The sequence below is a fragment of the Triturus cristatus genome, chromosome 10 (genome assembly GCF_964204655.1).
Source record: "Triturus cristatus chromosome 10, aTriCri1.1, whole genome shotgun sequence".
NCBI classification, from domain to species: domain Eukaryota; kingdom Metazoa; phylum Chordata; class Amphibia; order Caudata; family Salamandridae; genus Triturus; species Triturus cristatus.
The window spans coordinates 127,608,598-127,628,443 of NC_140593.1; the positions used below are offsets into that span (position 1 = coordinate 127,608,598).

Consider the following 19,846-nt stretch of genomic DNA (forward strand, 5'->3'; position numbering starts at 1 on the left):
TAAAAAAAGGTTGACTATCGTCATTGGGTGTCTCCGGTATGAAAAGGTAATGTCCAAAATGACCTTATACTGAACATTTTCAGGGCCTTCAAATAGCTACTCGAAATATTTACAACACTGATTATATTTCCCAGGCACCTTTCTGAAATGTATCAGTTGCACTATGACATATTTTTGTTACCTTTAAAAACTTGCTATCCAGACTTGCTCTACACAACTAAGTTTTAAAACGCTCAGTGCATCCATCTCCAAGGAGGCTAGAGATGTTTTCAATTTAGTATCCTATAGATACCTCTGAATTCAGAGATCTGGGACTGTAAGATCTGAGTAACTCAATGGCTATCTCTGCTGTCAGATGGCTAAGAGCTATTTAACTTGCGGGATAGCTCATTTGCGAGAGACCGGAGCCAACAAGAGCTCTGCAACCTGAGAACACTTTATTGGGAGGCCTGTCTGTAGAACATACATAACCTAAGGCATAAGGTTGTTGTTCCAAGACTGGCCTTTCAGCATTTGCAACGTGATGCCGAGACATGTATGATCGGTTTGACCACAGAAGTATATTTGCTGTTGTATGTCCAAGCAGTTTATATGTGGGTAACAAAAGGGATACCTCTGCTATCCGAAGTCTGACCTCTGAGATCAATAGTTCTTCTGTACGAGACCTTAGTCATGAGTGACGTATCTGAAATGTGTGCCAGCTGCTGAATGAACAATCCATGTAGCCTCAGAAACAGCTCTGAGGCCCAAACTTCAAGGTTCTTCGAAAACTGAAGGAGCGCTGTTTTGGCGTGAAAGATATGTGCACCTGAAGGGTAGCTTTTTTTTTTAAGCCCCAGTCTCTGAGATATGTGTAATGTGATGGACAGGTTTGCTGCCCCAAGTCTAAGAGATCTGTGCACTGGTGAACTGCTGTTGTTTCAAGTCTAAGTCAGAGCAGTGTGACCTGAGGTGAAAGCAAAGGCAGAAGTCTTTAAGATGACTGTAACCTGACTGACCGATGGCAAAATATATATATGGATGAGTGATTCCTTTGAGGCATGAAGCATGTGTGCGCATTATGATCTGTATCACCTTTTTGTGAGTATACATCTAGTATTATCTAACATTCTAGTCCGTGTAGCTGGGCTGACATTCCTATAATCTTCTCTGCAACGAGTAAGGGGATGTCCAAGTTGTTCCTGCTTCTTTCACCTCTGATGGACATTTGACCTTCAGAACAGTCCTGAAGGGGACACTGTGCCAACATCCAGGGAAAGGATAAAGGATAAAGTTGCACAGATGTCTGCTGTGGCGTGAAGGTGGCCAACCCATAGTCAAAAGGTGGCACTTTTTCTAATGACTGAAGCAAACCTATCATATTAGACTCACAACAGTAAACATTTTACAAAAACATCACAGTTAAAAGACTTTTAATTAGGTGAAGAACAAGAAATATATACATTTGTGTGCAGTAAGAAAATAATACTCAGGTTCTAAAATGCAAAGTTACAAGCACTAGCAAACCTCAGATAACGTATCTCTTTTTAAAACAATACCAACATGCGTGTGGTTTCTATTTTTTTAACGTTTCCTCTAAAGGGGCAAGATATTGCATACTCTGTTTATATTTCAGAAAGCACCTTAACAAATGCAAAATTAACACTATCAGGCAGAAGAGCTTTGATTATACTTTAGGTTAACGAGCAAGCATTTTTTAAAACTAGTCAGTAATATTATTAAAATACACCTCAGGCCTCCACAGAGCTTTGTGCAAGGTTAGAATTATTGCACTGTGTTCTATGACAGTATTTCAATGGGATAACACTTGCATTTAATGATAATGAGCACCATATTGAGAACAGGCTTAACATGAAGAGACACAAGTTTGGCATGAACAGTGTCCGTCCCACAGACCCGTTTCTACGCTGGTTATGGGCAGGTTTACAGTACTAGTTCTAGAAGCAGGTACCAGTCTCTTGTCCCAAGCTCGAAGTTAGCTTTGAGCAAACTTGATTCATCACACAGTGTGCAGTCCACTCCATGATAGATCTAGAGAACTTGAGATTTTGTTGGAGAAGACTGGAATCAGACAAATGGAAAGAAGCCCCAGTTACAGTTCCGTCTTCTTAAAGCACCTTTGTAGCTGAAATATCTGGGGGAAACATCTGTGACCTGAGCAAAGCAAAAGTGGGAACTGGAGTGCAAAAGTCCTTGTGGTTTGAGGCCTATCAAAGCAGCTCAACACGTCTCCCTGTAGCTCTAGAAATATCTAGTCCTTGGTTGGGGGTAAATCATGGCTCCACATGCTCGCTACTCCGTGAAGCGTAAGCTATTCCTCAAGTGGCCTAGTTTGCAAGCCACAGTCAACAATGAAGCAGGTACCTGCAGAGCCAGAAGCAAACAAGACTCTGGCTTGGAAGCTTTGGCACAGTTCCTCATATTGAGGATGAGGTAAGAATAATGTTACTTACCCTGTAAGCATCTATTCGTACCGTGTAGTGCTGCAGATTCATATGCTATGCATACTCCTGCCTTCTAGTGTTGGGTTCGGACTCTTCAAGTTGTTTTTCCTTGAGGAAGTTTAAAGTCGTCTTCTATATGAGGAATACGCTATTCCATGGCGTTTCAATCTTTTTGCGATGCCATAGTTCAGTGCAATCCAGCATTAGACAGAACCCATTTCACAAGTAGAACCACATCAAATGGTTTTTAAAGATGCATCAAAACACAGAACACTAACACATGGTTTGTACAGTGTTAAGACAGAGACCCATGGGGCTGGTTGCTCAACACTGCTGTTAAACAAGCAGTATCTATTAATCACAAGTGCTGTTACATAAAACAAAAAGAACAGGAGTAGAAGCTCTGCCTCAAAGAGGTGAACATCCACCTTTTGAAGATAAAATAGGGGAGAAAGGATAGCTGGAACTAATGCTGATGTTGAATCTATTGTTCAGTGCAAGGTTATTGCGATCACATTCTGATCACATTCTGATCACTACGTAAATTCACTCAGCAGAGTGGATAATCCATAAACAGGATGAGGTATGTTCTCATGTTCAATAGCGAAGTTGAGTGACTTCCAAAATGGGTTTCCAAGGCTTCCCGATCTCAGCATTCCGGTTACCATTGTACAAGTCACCTTTGTAGAAAACCTTATTGCAGGTTATTAGAAACATCTCAACAAAACATCTCTCATGAGGCCAAATGCCTTCTCACAGATAAACAGTGCACGGCTGATGATGGGCAGGTAGCTGGTGTGGCGAAGAACGTTTGCACATTGAGTTTTTCCTAACATAGATGACCTTGAACTGTTTAGAAGATAAACAACGGAGCAGAAAAACAAATATAGTGGAGATAAGATTCCAACAGTAAGGACATGTTATCCACGTGATTATGTTCGTGTGTCATGTTTCCTAGGAGACTAGAGGCAGTCCAGTTGTGTAAGATTTCCTTCCTACCCTTTTCCAAAGGATATTCCATCTCAGCTGGAATTGAAATTTGCCTGGTCCATAATTTACTTTAAAGATCTCCTAAGACGTACACACGTTAGTGGCAAAATGCAAAATACAATATAAATGTTTTAGCATCTCTTTAGTAAAACAAACATAAGTTTGCTACCATGGAATACATGCTGATTGTATGCAGCAAAAATAACAAAGTACTACCATCTAGATCTGCTATAAACCATAATATATATATATATTAATATGTGAGTTAAGAATAGACTTTTCTTCAGTGGTTGTGTGGCATACAATGCAGTATAAAGTGCAACTGTTCAGTGTTGCATATTCTTTTATAATTTAAGAAAATCTTCCAGTTAAAAACATGAGCAATATATTTTAAAGTATATCTTAAAAGCGGAGTTCTTTTCAATTGAAGTATATAAATATAAACAAGAGATCTGGAAGTAGGAAGTGTAAAAATGGTACAATGCTACAGCTAAAAGTGTTCCAACATATAGGCACTTATGGGTACAAGTGTGCAAGATACTTCTTGGAGGAAGCAATGGATGTGCAAAACAGAGTCGTCAAGCCACTTCAATGTTCGTTTACATGGATATCTTCTGGAGCTGCAGGCACCGCAAACAGGCGGTCATTGCTTGAAAGCACCAGTCAGTCCACGGAATCACATATCTCCTTGACTTTCTGGTTGAAATCTTCTGGTTGGTCAGCATACACATAGTGGCCTGCCCCACGAATGGCCTACAAATAAAAAAAAAAAACATATTCAGCATGTTGAAATCCTCGATTTCTATTATTTATTTGTATTTAATTTTTAAGCAAAATAATTAATTGTGTGAAAACTCATATTTTTACATAGAGCTAAATAAGCCGCAAATTCCAATTTAAGCCCCCTGAAAAGGCACCCAGTAACTCATGCAGAATGGATGTAGGCAGGTGTCTTAATCTTATTAGCCACAAAGGGAGGCAAGACTGGGACAAGCCAGATGGAGTGAAAATAAGGCGGTCCAAACATTTGCACAGCCTTGTCCTTTGAATGTAAATATTCCCTAAACCTTAGTTCCATCTGGCAAACTCTTCTCGAAAACGTCTTGCAAGATAATATATCGGAGTTGGATGCAATCTGCACCGCAGAGCTTTCTTTTTTTACAAGGTAATGGATGATGAACTGACCTCATGAAAAATGGCTCCCAATTCTACTTGGACGCAAAGTCAGTCTGGCAGAATCTTGGCGGCTCCTCTGTTGGGTGCCTAACTTTCCACTGTGATTCCTCATCGCCTCCCCTTTGCACACTCAGTGCTCCTTGGCATAAGAGAAGTGGCAATGGGCAGCAGGTGGCAGCAGATGGGAAAAGGAGCCTTCAGGCTGCTACATGACCAGAAAAGACTGAAGTCCAGTGAGACTTACCGTCCAGAATTGGTACTTGACTAGGGAGCTGCTCACTGGATGGAAGGTGGTGTGACAGGATGGAATTTGAGTGCAACAAGTATGGGTGGAAAATCCTCCCGTGTCCGGGATGTAGTTCTCTGAGGCAGAACAGGAGAGGTTTTCTTCAGGGCACATGGATGGGCAGTTCTATGGTTGCAGAATGTTCCATCTGGATGTAACGAGTTGCAGAACAGCAGCCTGGTCATGAACATAGTGCTATGAGGCTGCCATGAGTTTAAGAAATGTAAACAATAGCAGCATAGAGGTTAACTTTCTAGAACCATCCAGATCCTTTATTAGGTGGGGAGGGCCACAAACAGTAGAAAAAATGCAAGGGATAAATAATACATGAACATCATTGGTAGCACATCTCCTCCTCATGGGCCATCTCAGAGTTACTAGAATTCAAGTGTGGGGTCGAATTCCCACTGCAGTCCAAAGCACATCATCCTACACGTGGCGTCCTACAAAGTGCTAGCTTGCTCCCCTCTTTAGGGGGTTATCACATCCAGAGAGACTCAGGCCCTAAGACTACTTGGATCAGAATCTCACTAGACTGGGAATAAAACACATCTTTTTGAGATTGATCAGAAATTAGGATGTTACCCTGGCCAATCGGATCACATATCATTAAATCAGATGGATTTGTTTGCTCACGGTCTATCATCAGCTGACATGCAGCTCAATGCAACGAATGAATGAACACAGTTAATATGACGGCTGGTTCATTCAACGGGAGACAGTGAAGGGGGTATTAGGTATGTTTGAATACTTCTATGTTCTCTTCAGTGAACACTGTTTTTGCACGTGACAAACAGAAACACAAATATTATGAAGCAGTTTAACCCCTTCCCCGCTCATGACGGAACCACTCCGCCATGAGCCACGGTTGCGCTGTGCTCATGACGGAGTGGTTCCATCATGCTACGGCCGTTGGCGGCCGCTCCGCCCACGCGGCGCTAATTCCCCGCCTGTGCTGGCGATTAGCGCAGTGGGCGGAGACGTGACGGAACCACTCCGTCATGAGCATAGCTCAACCGTGGCTCGTAACGGAGTGGTTCCGTCACGAGCACAGCGCCACCGCACCTGCCCCCAAACCCCCCAGTGCCGCGGCGGAATTCCTGCCGCGGCGAAGGGGTTAATAGCAGTTGGGTGTCATAACAGGGCACATGTATCTATTGTGTAAAAAACATACGAGAAGGATTCCCAATTATTAATTAGTTGCAAACTTCTCGTTGCCAAAACTATAGCCATAAAAAATGTGACTTTAGTGGAGATCGTAGAATAATGTATTCATAGTAAAAATCCGTATTAATAAAAAATAATTATTAGGAGTGCAAGTGGAACCCAATAATAATCAATCCCACATGCTGCTCCTCACCAATGATATGCAACTTGAGCAGCAAGCGGTGAGAAAGACCGCTGAGGCTGTACGTGAATGGCGGCTCAGTGGTAAACATACACAGTCAATCATCGACTTACTACAGTTTGCACAAAGCAGCCTGGCCGCAGCGACTGGATGGAACAGCCGGAGTTTCCGTCGATACATGAACGCGCCCCGTAGATGACGGTGATCGGGATGTCTGGGTCCATCTGTTCGATCCGCTTCAGCATTGGCCTCTGTGCCCACCCGTAGGGCACGGTCATGTTTCTGAACGCCGTCTCCCCGCTGTGAAGACAAGAGGCCGCCATTACATTCACAGAAGATTCAGAGATTTAACAAACACTGGCTGTACAATTGTGTAAGAGACTGTTCAGTGGCAGCTGTGTGCAATGGGTGCAGTGGTGCTGAAACAATTCTTAGAGTAGGGGTTGTCACTGAAGTCATAGGGACTGTGAAAAATGAAAGCGTCACTCAAAGAACAGAAGCTAATGAACCACGCACATTTAGTAGGAGAGTGGTGAGGGTATGGTATGTGTCCAGTGGTGCATTCCGCAGCCTTCTCTTGCAAATATATTCCTAAAGTATAGCATGGTAGTGTATGGTCATTTACAGATGCACAATTTCCATTGACATGGTCACAACATTTCCACAGACATGTACTGATAATACAATATTGTGCACAGATGAAAATGTGTGAAAATCGTGTTTACATGAATATTTATTGATTTACACATCAGCAAGTAAAGTGTCTTGTTTTGTTCTGATCCTATTAAAATATTTGTTTCCATCACATTTCAGAATTACATAAAAAGTGCCTCATTTATGCTCTCCTAAATACTGACATATTTTGAACTATTTGTACAGTTCAAGTTTTGTTGTGTGTGTCAGAAAAATAATGAACATCCTACTCCCTTTCCTTTCACACTCAGCCAGATTGTCATATAGTTCAAATGACAAAATCCTCTCACTTTACAGTCAAAGAAAGAAAAGTAAACAGCAGTCTCCGTTTTAAAAGAATAATCAGCAATTTGTCAGATGACAGAGCCTGGCATTTGACCTCTATGACAAGATAAAATATAAAGGCATCTTTACTGCCCATTCGCCTTCTGAACTACAGTTTGGTTCTTTGGGGGGTTCTGCAACACCCCCGTATCTCGTGCGCCTAGTTCCAGTGCTTATGGATATGTACCTGGGGATACTTAGAAATCAGCCAGCAGAATAAGAGAGTTTTTATTAAAAGCCAGTCTGTTTCAAACAAGAATACTGGGTCCCATTCCTAAAATAAAATCAGAAATGTACTTGTTCAGGTTTCTTTCTATGCTTGGTTTACATTTCTGACATTCCGGAAAGCAGGATCCCAAAAGCACAAAGAATTTTTGGAAAAGGCTTCTTACGGCCACAAGAAAGTATTTTTGCATACATACACTTACAATGTACATTTGTGCATGCATAAATTCAACCCTGTAAAGCATTAGCACTTTAAAAATCCTTCTCTTTTTTTCCATCAGGAACTTCTGCTGGAGAAAAAAACACTTCCCTCTGTACCGCCAGCAATTCTAGGCATGTTCCCCACTTCCACACTCAGGACACTTTTTTCTCCTCCCTAAAACAGGAGTCTCCTTGCTGGGACATCTCGCATGGTGATGGACGTGAATTCCCGCCCTGAGGGCACCAGCTGTAATGATGTCTGGATCCCAGATGCAGATTTTTGTTGCTTTAGGGAACTCGGATCATGCGTGAGCCAACTGAACTGGATGACAATGGTAGAAAGCATCCGCTATCCTTTATTAGTAGGCTGTTTAGCCAGAGAACAGAACTGGGCGTCTATTTTAGGAGTAGAGCTTTGCCATAGTGAGGGCCTTGCGTAAGTTCCACTCTGACTTGTTTGGCACTAAGATTGTGGTGTAAACTGATCATAAGGCACTGAAATGGTTGATGGCTATAAAGGAGAGAATCGCAAGTATTTGCAATGGTCTATTTGCGAGGGTTAGACTTTGCCGTTAAGCACAGACGGAAATATTTATGGACTTTCCTGCCGGTTGTACTGATCACACAACCTTTACAGGTTAGAAGCTCGTTCTGGGTGTTCTGATCTCGGTGGGGAGTCTGTTGAGATGGAAAAGTCCTTCACTTTGTGATGGACATGTACCCCCGCCCTGAGTGCCCCAACTTTAATGATGTCTGGATCCCTGATGATGATTTTTACTGTCATGGGTGAACACGGACCATGTGTGTGCGCCATGACATAGGCCTGTCTCAAGGACTGCAATCTTTTTGGACCGGAATGGGCGCCCAAGTGCTATTCTCATAGTGATGAAAGGCTACTGCCTTTGCCAGGAGTTAAGCAGCACAAGCGTGGTGGTGACAGCATACTGTGTATGTTCAGTAGGAGTGAACATGCCTTTTTATCTGGGTCACTGGAGTGAGGCCTACAGACTCACTCATTTTAAGATTTGCTGCTGCGTGCTTTATTCACTCTTGCCCTACATCGGATTGGTGTGTAGTGCTGTGCAGTGGGTCGGTGATATATATATAGACGTGCTGGATGTATGTGTGCCTGTGAGTGGTACAATACAGGGATGATGCAGTGCTGGGCAGGGAGTGTGTGTGTGTCATATACAAGTGCTGGATGTATGTGTGTGCAAATGGAAGATGTAGTGTTGTGCAATGAGTGTATGTTATATGCATGTGCTGGGTGTATGTGTGCCTGTTAATGGTACAATACAGGGAAGATTGTGGGTGTCATTTTGGGAGACTCAGGGTAAATTAGAGGAGTGTGTGGAGACAGAGGAATCCCCCCAAGGCTGATCCATGGATTACTGCATTCTTGTGTGCTGGGTGGGACACACTTGAGGAAAAGAGAGCAAGGTTATTCAGTATACATCAAAGGGTGCTCTTTGATTCACAGTGAAGACACTGGGAAGGGGCCTGGGCACATCTGAGGAAGGAGATGGGGCTGATAAGAGAACCATAAGGATTAGGGGTGAGGCCCTGGGGTAACCTTTTGATACACATCACTGTGAATGACATCCACGTGTGAACCTTTAGTCACTCTGATCCCATGGCCTGTGTTGTGGGGATTTTAGATTTAGAGTTGCTCCTGCTGTGACAGACTGCTTTCTGGAGAAAGGGCAGAGGAGACAGCACTGCAAAGGGAAACAGACCCCCCCAAAATAGACTTCAAAGACTCAGACTCCAAACCAAATTTGGTGTATGGACAATAAGAATAGGAGTTCGAGATCCCCAAAATTGTCAAATGTCAAGCAGCCAGATCACCTGCCCCTGGAGCATCAATGTCAGCCTCCTTGCCAAGATCAGTGTGCCCTGTGAGAGAGGAGAACGCTGGAAGGAGTGAGGTCCAGTTGGAGATCCTGACGATTGGATTTCTGAAGCGAGGTGTGAGACGAATGACCTTTGCACTAATTGGGACACAGCCTGTGTGCGAAGTAAAGCCAGCGACCCCATATGCCATGTGGCGCCGCTGTGAAGAATACTACTATGCCGATTGGGCAGTTGCCTGTGTTGAGAGTGAGGACAGTGACCCCATATACCTGGTGGGGACACTGGTAAAAGGCACGGAGCATGGTCTGGTTGAGACAGTCGTCTAGAGGAAGAGACATCCGTGGTGACCGGTGCAGGCCCATGCACAGACTGATGACCAGCAACAGATGTACAAAGTTAACCCCCGTCCCAACGTTTGGGAGGATCCAAAAAAATTTATCAGTATCGGAGGAGCAGTGAGGACTTCCTCTGGTCATTCCCACTGCAGGACCGCTTGTGAGGAACTCGAGGACACTCGATTGCTGCCCTTGCAGGGGCACGTGTAAGGCACTCACCTGAGACAGTCACTGCAGCTTTAGCACCTATGAAGGGGGAAAGTCTGGAATCTCCAGTCGTGCAGGTACTGCTGGTAAGACTGACTTACGGGCCAGACATCCAAGGAAAATTGCCTGCCACATAGCGCTTGGACGGTGGAACACTTTTGACTTATTAAAAGTTGGAGTGGGACTACTGAGACTTGGACTACTATTGGGGTTTAATCTGAAAGTCACTTATGGTAAATGAGCGAGGTGAGTGGGACTAACAAAGCCGGCTACTAATACAATAGTGCCCTGACCTTAGGAGACTGTCTGTATTGTTGTTCAATGCCCTAGTTCACTTTGTGTTGGTATATAAATACGGCATTTTTCATAAAAGTATTTGACTGGGCAATCATTTATGGCTGCTACTGAACGTATTTCGATTTGTGAGGCTGTATTCTCCCCATGTCCACCCCACCCAACCAGTTGCTCTGGATCCATAGCAGGGACGTCGCAGGAACATCAGGAGTAAAAGGCCTCAACTCCCACGGTTGGGGTTAGTAGCTCCTGCATGCTCTGCAGCCCTCTGAACAGTATTCTGACACTCCAGAAATGGAATAATTCATGGATAGATCTGTGAACACACACACAAATAGATGGGCTTGGGGATGTGCGCAAACTTCACAGGGCATTTTCGTTTCCTAAAATGTTCCCTCCCTGCCCAGGGGAGAAAACTTACTCACATGAAAAAGAAAGAGTTTTTCTTGTTCTTACAAGTGTTAATCCACGTTTCAGAATAGCACACATGAATTTACACCCTTATAAACCAAGCCATTGGAGCACCTAAATTGTACACAACTGCACCAATGGCATTGCAATAAAGCTGTTTATATTTATTTAAAGTGAAATATTCGGAAAATGAGGACACCACATTTATATATGCTGCAGCATTTGAAAAACCTCAAATGTACTGCAAAAATAGTAAGTACAAATGTATATGCAGCAATTAATAAATTAGTACAAAATATTGTATAACTTCATTTAGGATCACAAAGTCTGTCAACACCATAGAGATCTATCACAATATGTATAAGAAATAACATTAAAATGCATTCTTCAAAATGCACTTAAATGGTACTTAAAATCAAAACCTGTTACCAGGCCGCGGTAGAACACTCTAGACAGGAGGTTTTGTAAAGATGAGCACAGACCCCTGGCTTAAGCTATGCCCATCTCCAGTGATGGAATCTGCCTGAGGAAAGCAGTACATATTATTTCAAAACTGTTAATATTCTTTTTTTATACAGGCTTTTATATAGCACAAAAAAAAAATCAACCTGGATATACCGCTCCACCATTCCTGTAAGTGATTGAGGGTTTTTTAAGACGGTCAATATACAAGTGATCCATTCTCCTCTGATTATCTATAATACATAGCTGTCATGTTGTCCATGCAGACGAGGACAGCTTTGCCTAAGAGGTGAGTTTGAAAGGCTCTGATTGCTAGAAACGCTAGATCGCTAGAAACACTGCTAGTAGCTCTAGGTGGTTTATATGGAGTTTTTTGTGTTTTAGACTCCACAAGCCTTGGATTGTATGATCCTGTAAGAGAGCACCCCAATCAGCGAGCGTTGCGTCTGCTGTTAGCACTGTCTGTGGAACAGGGTCGATGAGGTGCCGCCCTTTGGATACATTTTGGGGGTTCCACCACTGCAGAGAGCGATGGGTGCAGCCGACTATCAACACTAGATCGGTTAATCGACCCTGTGACTGGTTTCACTGACTTGCTAAGCATTCTTGAAGGGTACGATTATAATGCAAGACATCATCATTCCCAGCAGTTGCATGAAGACTCTGGCTGGTAATGAGTGATTGGGCTGAAACCATGTTGGATAATTCTTAACACCCATTTTTCTGTTGTTATGGATTGCCAAATTTGGAGGAATTGTAGAAGACGTCCCCCGACAGGTGTTAAATGATCAGGGAAAGGTAGGTAAGTTGTGCTTGTTAGGGAAATGGGAGTTACGGGGTGTGGAACCCTTTCCTCTACCTTGCCGTTATTTCCTCTGTATCCTCCTTTAAAGAAGCCTCTTGTGGAGGAAGACTGATTGTTGCCTTTATATGAGGAAACATTGTTGTCTGTGGATGTAGTCTTGGACCCCCCACAGTAAAAGGAACGACGAAAGGAGCCCCGGTTTGAAGGAGACTGTAAGGTTCCTGTAGATTTAGCTACCTCTGTGTCTTTTTTCATTTTCTCTAATGTCTGATCAAATTCAGGCCTGAAAAGATGCTCTTTATCAAACAGAGTGTTTAAGATGAATTGCTGGACTTCAGGTTTGAAACCAGAAATCCTCAATCAGGTCTTAAGTAACACACTAGTGTTAATCTCTCGAGCTGCGGTATCAGCAGCATCTAGAGCACATTGAATAGAGGAATTAGAAACAAGCTTACCTTCCTGTATTAAATCATGTGCTTTAGCTTTGTGCTCATCTGCGAGATATTGGAGCAATTGCTCCATTTCATCTCAGTGCACTCTTTCATACCTGGCTGAGAGAGCCTGGGTGTTGGCAATGCACCAATGATTCGTCGCCAGGGCAGCTATTCTTTTGCCAGAGGCGTCTATTAATTTTGACTCCTTGTCTAGAGGCGGAGCATCTCCAGAGGTTTGTGAATTAGCCCATTTACAGGCATTAAAGACAACAAGGGAGTCTAGGAGTAACTATTCCTTAATGAAGACTGGATCAGACGGAGCAGGCTTATTATATTCTGGGAGTCAGCATGTCTCATCATGCCTTTGAGAACAGGAGAGTCGGACTAGACCTGTGTGTACTACTCAAAGTTTCAAACAAGAAATCTTCTTCTAGTGATTCTTTGTGTAGCTGTACCCCATGATATTGTGCAGCTCTAGCAAGTAGTTCTAAATAACCTATGTTGCCATCAGGAGGAGAAGGCTTTGCAGGGTAAAGGTCTGGGTCATTATCTGTAGGTGGCTCGATAGTGTAGTCTTTCCAAGGATCTACAGGTAAATGAATATCACCATCATCTCCATCATCATCATCAACATCATCAGGCTGTGAAGGTGGAGATGGGTAATGGTTCTAATGTTGGAGAAGGTGGGGAAGGTGTAGGGGAACGTGGAGGAAGAGGAGGAGAAGGGTTAGTACCGAAATTCTTCTTCCTTAAGGGAATTTTATATTGTATGTCCTCTGACTCAGGTTTGCGTTTGCGCGGCAGTTTGGTAAGAAGATGTCCTGTATCAGGATTAATATAAAGTTCCTTTTGTTTAGGATCCGATTTGGAAGGTGGGAAGTCGAAAATCGGATCCTGCGGCCTGGAAGGAGCATCTTTCGGTTATGCCACCGACGACTTTGGTACCGGGATGGAATGACCTTTTGGTACGGAAGGTTTCGGCTCCGAAGCTGGTTTCAATTTTGGCATCAAGGGTTTCGGCTCTGAAGCTGTCTTTAGCTTTGAGCTCAAAGGTTTCAGCTCCGTGGCGGACTTTGGCCAACTCGATCCCGAGCCGGAAGGCTTAGCGATGTGTTTCGGTGCCGAGCCGGGAAGCGGGGTAACAGAAATATCGTCTCGGTGCCGACTTTGGCCGGGAGGCGTAGGTGGAACTGAAGCCTTATGCTTAGTTTGGGTTGGATTTCAGGTCAAGGCGTGTTCGGTATTCACGGGACCTTCACCTTGCAGTATGTCTTCTTCCATCTCCGAGCCCGATTCCGGCACGGATAAAGCCTGCTCTTCTTTTTCCTCTTTGGCCACTTGTGCATCTAATTACTTTTGCTCCGATCCTTCATCGAAGAAGTCCGGCGTGTATTCAATGCCTTGGATTTGCATTTCACGACGTCAAGCCCGACGATCGAGGAGAGTTTTCTTGGATCGAAACGATTTGCACGCATCACAGTCCTGTTCGTTGTGCTCCGGAGATAAGCACAAGTTGCACACTTTGTGCGAGTCGGTGTGCGGATACTTTGCTTGACACAAAGGACAGAATTTAAATGGAGTCTGTCCCATCGACTGTGAGGTGGACCGACGCGGTTAGGCCCAATAGCCTTCCAAGAGTCTTCGATCGAAATTGAAATTTTCTTCGACCGACACGATACGCGGAGAAATGGGATAGGCGTATAAAGCAATTCTGACGTGTGCAGAGTGGTTTGTGCACTGAGCGGAACCCGAAGAACGGTTTCGAACCGGAACGCAGCAATACACGTTCGAACCTGATGGCGGAAAAAAACTATGTAACAATGGAGTTGATGCCCATGCGCACTATCACCGAAAGGAGGAGTCACCTTACCTCGTGACTGGAAAGTCTTCTTCGAAGAAAAACAACTTGCAAACATCCGGACCCAATACTAGATGGCAGGAGTATGCAAAGCATGTGATTTACAGCTCACATGCCTCGAACATCTCCTTACAGACCCAGAAGCAATATCCTTCCTAACCTTGCATAACATCAAATGCATTCAAGAGTCCTGGTGCGAGACAGATATACCAATAGAAGGCTAGAGCGAGTTCTTCTCCCCTGCCACAAGAACGCACACAATGGGCCACACAATGGGAAGTCTTTCAATCTTCCTATCAGCTCGATGGGATTTCTCAGTCACAGAGCACCCCACCAGAAAAAGAAGGAGCTACAATGCATTGAAATCAAAAATTGGTGGAAAAATGGAACGAAGTGCAATCTCTTCTTGCTGAAAGTATAGCTACATCCATCACCGTCTGGGAAGGTTCTGAGAGCAAAAATAAACTGGAGCAACTAATTACTGATATCACACTCAACTATGATAAAGCATATCTTTTACTGATCGGGGACTTCAATCTAAATTTGCTACAGAACCCTCTACACAGCATAGCAGAAAAAATGTTGACTCCCAGTGTGTGATTCCATAACAGACGTTCAGGTCACAAAGATCTGACCCAATTGGATGCACTCTTGTAGCATCCTCAGAGGCACAGTCTCTACGAGCTCTGAACAGGCGTTATCCAGAAGATCAGCCCTCTCACACTACCCATTACTGCTCAAAACGTTCAGCAATCCTAGACTATATGTTCTGGTCAGTCTCTCTGTTCAATATAATCCTATCATATTCCATCCATCTGTGCTGTGAAAGTGATCAGAACAACCACAAATTCTCATGCGACCCTAAGTCTTCTTGGCACAGAACAATCACCTCACACCAGGAGACGGGACAAACGGAGCTGGGAAGCCGCCACAAAATACAACTGGAAAGCAATGCTACCTAATCTACGTTCCGCCCCCATCCACACAACTAATGACGGGGAAACCCTTGTACACAAGCTGGTATCTGTCCTTGTTAGCAGCTGGTACACAATTCCATTGATAAAGTCTTCAGCCACAAAACCATGGTACACAAAAGATCTAAGAATGCAGAAAAGAACATTAAGCAAAAATCTACGAACACTTAAAGCATGCCCAAATCCCACTATGCTAGCTTAAGTCGACTCCCGTCGCAGCCAATAATAAAAAAAATTGGCCAACCAAACTAAAATACGAGGAAGCAACGCAGACAGAACTTTTCCTTGCATGTCGAAATAAAAACTCAAAATATTTCTGGACAATAATAAACAGATTAAACAGGGGATAAGAAACGCTTACTACAAATAGGAGCAATGTCACCTCAGATAACTGGATAAAATACTTCACTAAGCTCTACAAACTCACAACTGAACTGTCCGATCAACAACTATCTTCAGGCAAGCAAATAATGAGCAGCAGAATCCAGAGGCAAAAGAAGCGCAACTTTGCCAATAGACAACCATCTTCAATGCAAGGAGAATAGCAAATCTGGTCCGGAAAAGCAGAGTGGACACGGTGCCCCTGGCCTCAACTGTAGACCAGCAGCTGTTTATAAAGGACACACGGAGTACTGGTCTGGCGTGCTGTAATAATCTGCTTAAACATTGCATTATCACCAAAACCATTCCATCGTCTTGGCAAGGCTCGATCGTAAACCCCATTTATAAAAAGAGTTCAGTGTCGCTCCCGACAGCTACCAATTTATCACACTGCTTGACACTGAGGCCAAATACTTTGCGTCACCTTTACTGGAGGATTTGGAAGCCTGGCCAGTTACTAATAACACGTTTCAGTTCAATCAAACTGGCTTTAGACCACTCTCTGGCACCACCGACAACCTCATAACCCTAAGATGCTTGCAGTAAAACAAATAATGAAGAAGGAACAGCTTTATTGCTGTTTCATTGATTACAGCAAGGTATTCGACCACGTCAATCGCCAACCTTTATGGTCAAAGCTAAAAGTCTGGAGAATTCCAGACCCTCTTCTTCTAAGGCATATTGCTGCTCTACTCTGATACTTGGGCTAGGGTTAAACTGGGCTATAACACCGCAGTCTCAGACAAAATAAACATCGAAGAAGGAGTCAAGCAGGGGTGCATATTAGCCCAGACTTTATTCAATCTATTTATGTGCGACCATGCACCAACACTAAACTCAGTAATTAATCACGTACCAAAATTGCCGAAACAGCACATCACCTCACTTTTATGCAGACGATGTCATCCTCACAGGCCAAACTGCAACTGGGTTCCAAAGACTGTTAAATGCTCTAAATAATCACTGGAGCTCGAATGGCATGCCAATTAATTAACAAACATTGTGATCTTTGGCAGGAAAAGGATAAAATGGGGCTACTGGCATCTGAATAACCATAGTCTATCTCAAATAAATACAAATATCTGGAATGCTGGCTGGACAACAAGGGATGCCATTTACTACCTTTACATTCTTTAAAACCGTCAGTGGCCTCATTATAATCTGCCTTTCAAACAATCTTCAAAAGCACACAAAATTATACATTTGAGCCATTGTTGAAAATAGTTGCTGCCATACTGACTCCTACCTTGGCATATGGGACAGAAGCCTTCCCAGGGAAACTGGGCACTTTTCTGAACACTGCACAGAGCGCAGTAATTCGATCATTGTTCAAACTCCCGCACAACACCTCCCCAGCTCAAATCAGGTTGGAATTTTCATTGAGTGACCAAATACATATACAAAAAACACACCTCATAAGTTATATGAATTCCGCCTAGCAGCAAAACAAGGATCTTTAAAAAACCTCATCTGGTTTGAGACCACAAATAGTTTGCACCCACCCTGGTCTACTGCCCTTTCTGTTGAGCTCTGACTGAGGATTGTCACAGACCTGTGGAACCTACGTCTGCGGCACCCTCATTTCAAAGCAGCTTTGGACAAAAACATAAAAATGGAATCTTTTGAATCAGACTTTCGGACCCTTAGAAAAAGAGAACGCACTTCTCAGCAGCTACGATCAGAGAGGCCTCCAAAACATACATTGCGGAACCATTTTCATCTCATTTTAAAACTAAATTTAGCAAACTTCGAATGGGCTGCTTCACATCTCTAGATTTACTTCCCCCATGGGTATGTCAGCCTCTCAGTAAGCAGTGCCATCTATGTGGCCTGTTCCAGGAATCGTTAGCCCATCTGCTCTGCATTTGTCCCACTCTCCTTGAGGAACGCAGAAGATTCCTGAGGCTTCTGCTGATTAAAGAAGGGACACAAACTATTCGAGAAGCTGTAAACTCTCTCTTGAACAATGCTCAGCCCCTAGCCATCTCCAGACTTGAAGAATTCTTGGATATAGTAGACAAGCAACCGAGGTACAAAATCACTGGTTTAAAGTCTCCAGGTCAGTAGGACTAAACTCTATGGTGAAGTAGAGAATCACGAAGCCATGGGGTGGTCCACTGTCTGTTATCTCCACATAGCGACGAAAGATATGAAACAAAATCGAAGTTAACAGATTTAAAGGCCCACAGTATAGGCCCCACCGTTTAAATCTTTCAGTGTCGACTAAGGAACGGAATTATCAAAGTATATACTGCGACATAACGCATCTGTACGGACTATTATGACATGCTAATAATATTTTAGCTCCCAAGGTTTTGATATCTTATTTATTAAGTGTAAACTCTCTAAAGCTATATTCTTCATATATTAGATGTTTTTACTTTCCTCCATCAACATGGCCAAATATGTGTATGAGGCTGCTGATCTTTTTCCAAATGTACTTTTAACCTGCACTTGGCACTTTAATGGACTTTTTCAAACACGGATAAATTTGTGTATTATGCTGCTGATTTTCTTTTCTTTTTAAAAAAAAATAAATATCTTTATTTGATTTTTCCAACGATTTAACACATCCCCAAGCCCACCCCCCGCCCTCCCAGGTCAGACAATTGAAAATACAGTAACAAAATTGTATATTCTCATAATTTCATAGTCATGTTACATTATCCCCAGCAGTAAATCATTTTCTAACATACCATACAGTTGAATATATTTCACGATATACTAGGTGTTTTGGGAGTGACACCATTCTATTAAAGGGGACCAAATTCTCAAACCCCTTTTACGCCGTTTCCTACCTTTCCGTTTATAAATAGCAGCCTCCAAATTGGAGATTGCTAGTAGCCTAGCCAGCCACTGATGAAAGGACGGTGCAATGGGATCCAGCCAGGCCGAGGCTATACACATTCTTAATACCGCCATAGCAATAAATATGAGTTCATGACCCGACCCGGGATTGCTAGGATCTGTCGCTCCCAGTAGGATAACTTCACTGGACAGAACTATATCGCTTTGCAATACGGCGGACAGGAATTTCTCAATGTTTTGTTTTAAAGAAGTTAGTCCATCACAAGTAGAGAAGATATGTACACAATCAGCGTTGAATAACATACATTAGGGCAGCATGTCCCCTTACCACTCCCCCATTTGGCGATTTTGTCTGGGGTATAGTATAAAAAGAAGCATGTTTTATAGAACTGTGCTTGGAGTTTTGTGGACATAAGAATTGTTTGAGACATTGAATATGCATAATTAAATTTATCCACAGTTGTACCAATTTTCCCCTGCCACTTCTGAGATGTTTTATCCAGATCATCCGGAAACAGCACATTTATAAGGGGATATATTCCCCCGATTGTGCTTTTTTTGATGGGAATTAATGTTTCCACTAAAGTTATTTCTTCAGGCAGAGTCCTTCCCCCCCACCCTTCGTACCAGAAAGTCTCTGATTTGAAGATATTTTAAAAAGTCCCGCCAAACCAGTTGAAAATTTTCTCTTAGTTCTTCAAAGGATTGTATCCCTGCAGGGGAGAGGAGGCACCCGATGCGATTTATTCCTGCCTCGTTCCACTTGTTGATGCAACTATCTTTAAAGATCTCCGGCAGAACAGGGTTATCCCTTAGGGGGGTATAAAATGATATTCGCCCTATACCCAGCATTCTTCTCACAGCCTTCCATACCTTAAACCCACTAATCTGTGTTTTAAATTTCACTTTTTTATGGTAGCTGTCGTGCAAGTGTCGACAGAGATATCCGTAACTTTTACTGCCCAAAATTAGCTGAAGGATAGATGGCGAGTCGGCCCCTGGTAACATTTCTATCTCGGTATTCTGTAATAGCTCACGACCATAAAGCAACACAGATACCGAATAGTATGCTTTTAAATTTGGGAGAGCCAATCCTCCTCTTTCCTTTGGCAGGGTCAATAGTTCATATGCTTGCCGGGGTTGCGCATATGCCCAAATGAAACTTGAGAAGGTGCGTTCCATAGATTTGAACCATTGATCTGAAAATTCTAAACATATAGCTCTGAATAGATATCAAATTTTAGGGAAAAACACAATTTTCAAGGCATTGGCCCTACCAATTAGAGATAGATGTAGATTATCTAGGCGACGGAGATCTTTTTGCATTGCGCCCAGC

The 19,846-nt window shown here is 43.1% G+C and overlaps 1 protein-coding gene across 2 annotated transcripts in view; it reads right to left on the reverse strand.

The window, feature by feature from the left end:
- Positions 1–1,395: 1,395 nt before the first annotated feature.
- The window catches only part of ABHD5 (abhydrolase domain containing 5, lysophosphatidic acid acyltransferase), a 183,343-nt gene continuing 164,892 nt past the window's right edge, over positions 1,396–19,846 (reverse strand). For both annotated transcript variants that reach the window (XM_085630598.1, XM_085630597.1), the window contains 2 exons: positions 6,358–6,544; positions 1,396–4,187 (listed from right to left, as the gene is read on the reverse strand). In XM_085630598.1, coding sequence (XP_085486724.1) covers positions 4,098–4,187; positions 6,358–6,544 — 277 coding nt within the window. In that variant the 3' untranslated portion in view covers positions 1,396–4,097. The remainder of the gene's footprint in view (positions 4,188–6,357; positions 6,545–19,846) is intronic.